At 35.5% G+C, this 1708-nt stretch overlaps 1 protein-coding gene across 1 annotated transcript in view; it reads right to left on the reverse strand.

Moving 5' to 3' along the window:
• Positions 1-903: 903 nt before the first annotated feature.
• The window catches only part of LOC119587685 (scm-like with four MBT domains protein 2), a 13020-nt gene continuing 12215 nt past the window's right edge, over positions 904-1708 (reverse strand). The window contains exon 12 of the mRNA XM_037936364.1: positions 904-1707. Within this exon, the coding sequence (XP_037792292.1) occupies positions 1162-1707 (546 nt within the window). The 3' untranslated portion in view covers positions 904-1161. The remainder of the gene's footprint in view (position 1708) is intronic.

The following is a 1708-nucleotide window of genomic DNA, read 5'->3' on the forward strand; positions in this document are numbered from 1 at the left end:
GTGTTACCACACCATTATTTGTTAATTTTTCTGTTTTTCCATTCCCTTTCATGGTTCACAAAAATTATATATACAGAATTCTTTTCATATTTGGCCAGTAGTAATATACATGTTGTATTCCTTAAGTAAATTCTGAATCAGTATTATTCATTATTCTAGTCATTTGGCAACTTTCGGTATTTGTTTCACAAATTGTATTTACTGTATTTCTTAACTTCCTTGTTTATTAAAGAAACTCTCCCTACCATGTTTAATTTCCCTGTGACATCATTAATAAAAAAGAAAATTGGTATATTCCAAAGATTTTGAATGGGAAATATTGGTATGAAATTTATTTAAGAATCGATGTCTTGTAGACTGTACCACATTAAATTCTGATAATACATATTTGTACTGTATTTCTAAAATTAATATCTAATTCACTAAGAAAGATAATGCTCATACATATCAACATGGAAATTAATTACTTTATCAATGACAACATCCAATAGATTTATGAAATGGATATATCAAGTAATCATGCACCAAGAAAATTGATATTACCATGAGTCTGATTGCTAATGTTAAAATGACCATGATCATTACCTGATTACATTGAAATCAGAGTATTCAAAGAAATTACAGGCTTATTTGTAAACTATACATAAAAGTGAGTGACAGGTATGTATGTACAGTAAATATATATAATTTTTTTTCTTTTATTGACATGGTGACAGTATATTTCAGAATGGGATGTAATAAAAATAAGAATCTAAAATGACAAACATACATTGTATTCTTTATTTAAAAGAAAGTTTTCATTTTAGAGTTTCAAATGCATTCACCTAGCATTTTGAATTTTTTACATAAATTTGTGATATTTTTTGCTTAAATTGTAAGTACAAAATGTGAAAGAAAATTGCTTTTCTACATATATTTATTTTATTGTAAATAGCATTAACAATAAGCACAACAGATATTCCAATGTACAAGAATGGATAGCTTAACTTACAATAAAAGTAATTAATATACCTAATTATCAATATTTAACATTCATTAAGTTGTTCATATAATACAAAGTTATACAAATATACTATATATACAAAAACACAAACACAGACCACTTGAAAACTGTGCCATCATTTAATTAATTAAAGTAATTCCTTTATATAAAAATGATGGTCAAGCTTCTGCCCTATAAAAGAAAAGGAAGTGAGCAAGTTTTACGCGGCACACATGTTGAGCAAGAGCCACAGCTGAGCTATGAGGCAAACCGAGGTGCTGCACCAGCGTGGGTAAGTTCAAGAGCAGGAAAGCCCGGCCATCCACCTCTTGTTCCCGTAGTCGGACTGCGTGGTGGCAAATGGCCGGCTGGCTGGCAACGTACTGCTCCACGTCATGCACTGTCCATTCCAAGGGGTCGGAGGTCACTGAGGCGGGCTCTAGCCCCGAGTTTCCGTCTGGGTACTCGCTCTTCCTGCTCCTCTTCATCCTGTCTAAGGGCTCCTCACGGCAGCTGGAAGCACTGGAGGAGCCCTCCCCACCCTCGAACTTCCTCTTGACATGCCTCATTTTCAGCTGGTTGGCATAGTCAGGGAGCTTAATACCTCTTGTCTGCATCTCCATCCTCGGAAATCCTCTCCGCCTTCTGCGGTTCCCAAACGAGGGGTCCAGGATGGGGCTGGTCGGGCGAGAGCTGCGGGAACTCGTGTCACCCTCGTCAGATCCA

Source organism: Penaeus monodon, chromosome 23, assembly GCF_015228065.2.
Source record: "Penaeus monodon isolate SGIC_2016 chromosome 23, NSTDA_Pmon_1, whole genome shotgun sequence".
Classification (NCBI taxonomy): domain Eukaryota; kingdom Metazoa; phylum Arthropoda; class Malacostraca; order Decapoda; family Penaeidae; genus Penaeus; species Penaeus monodon.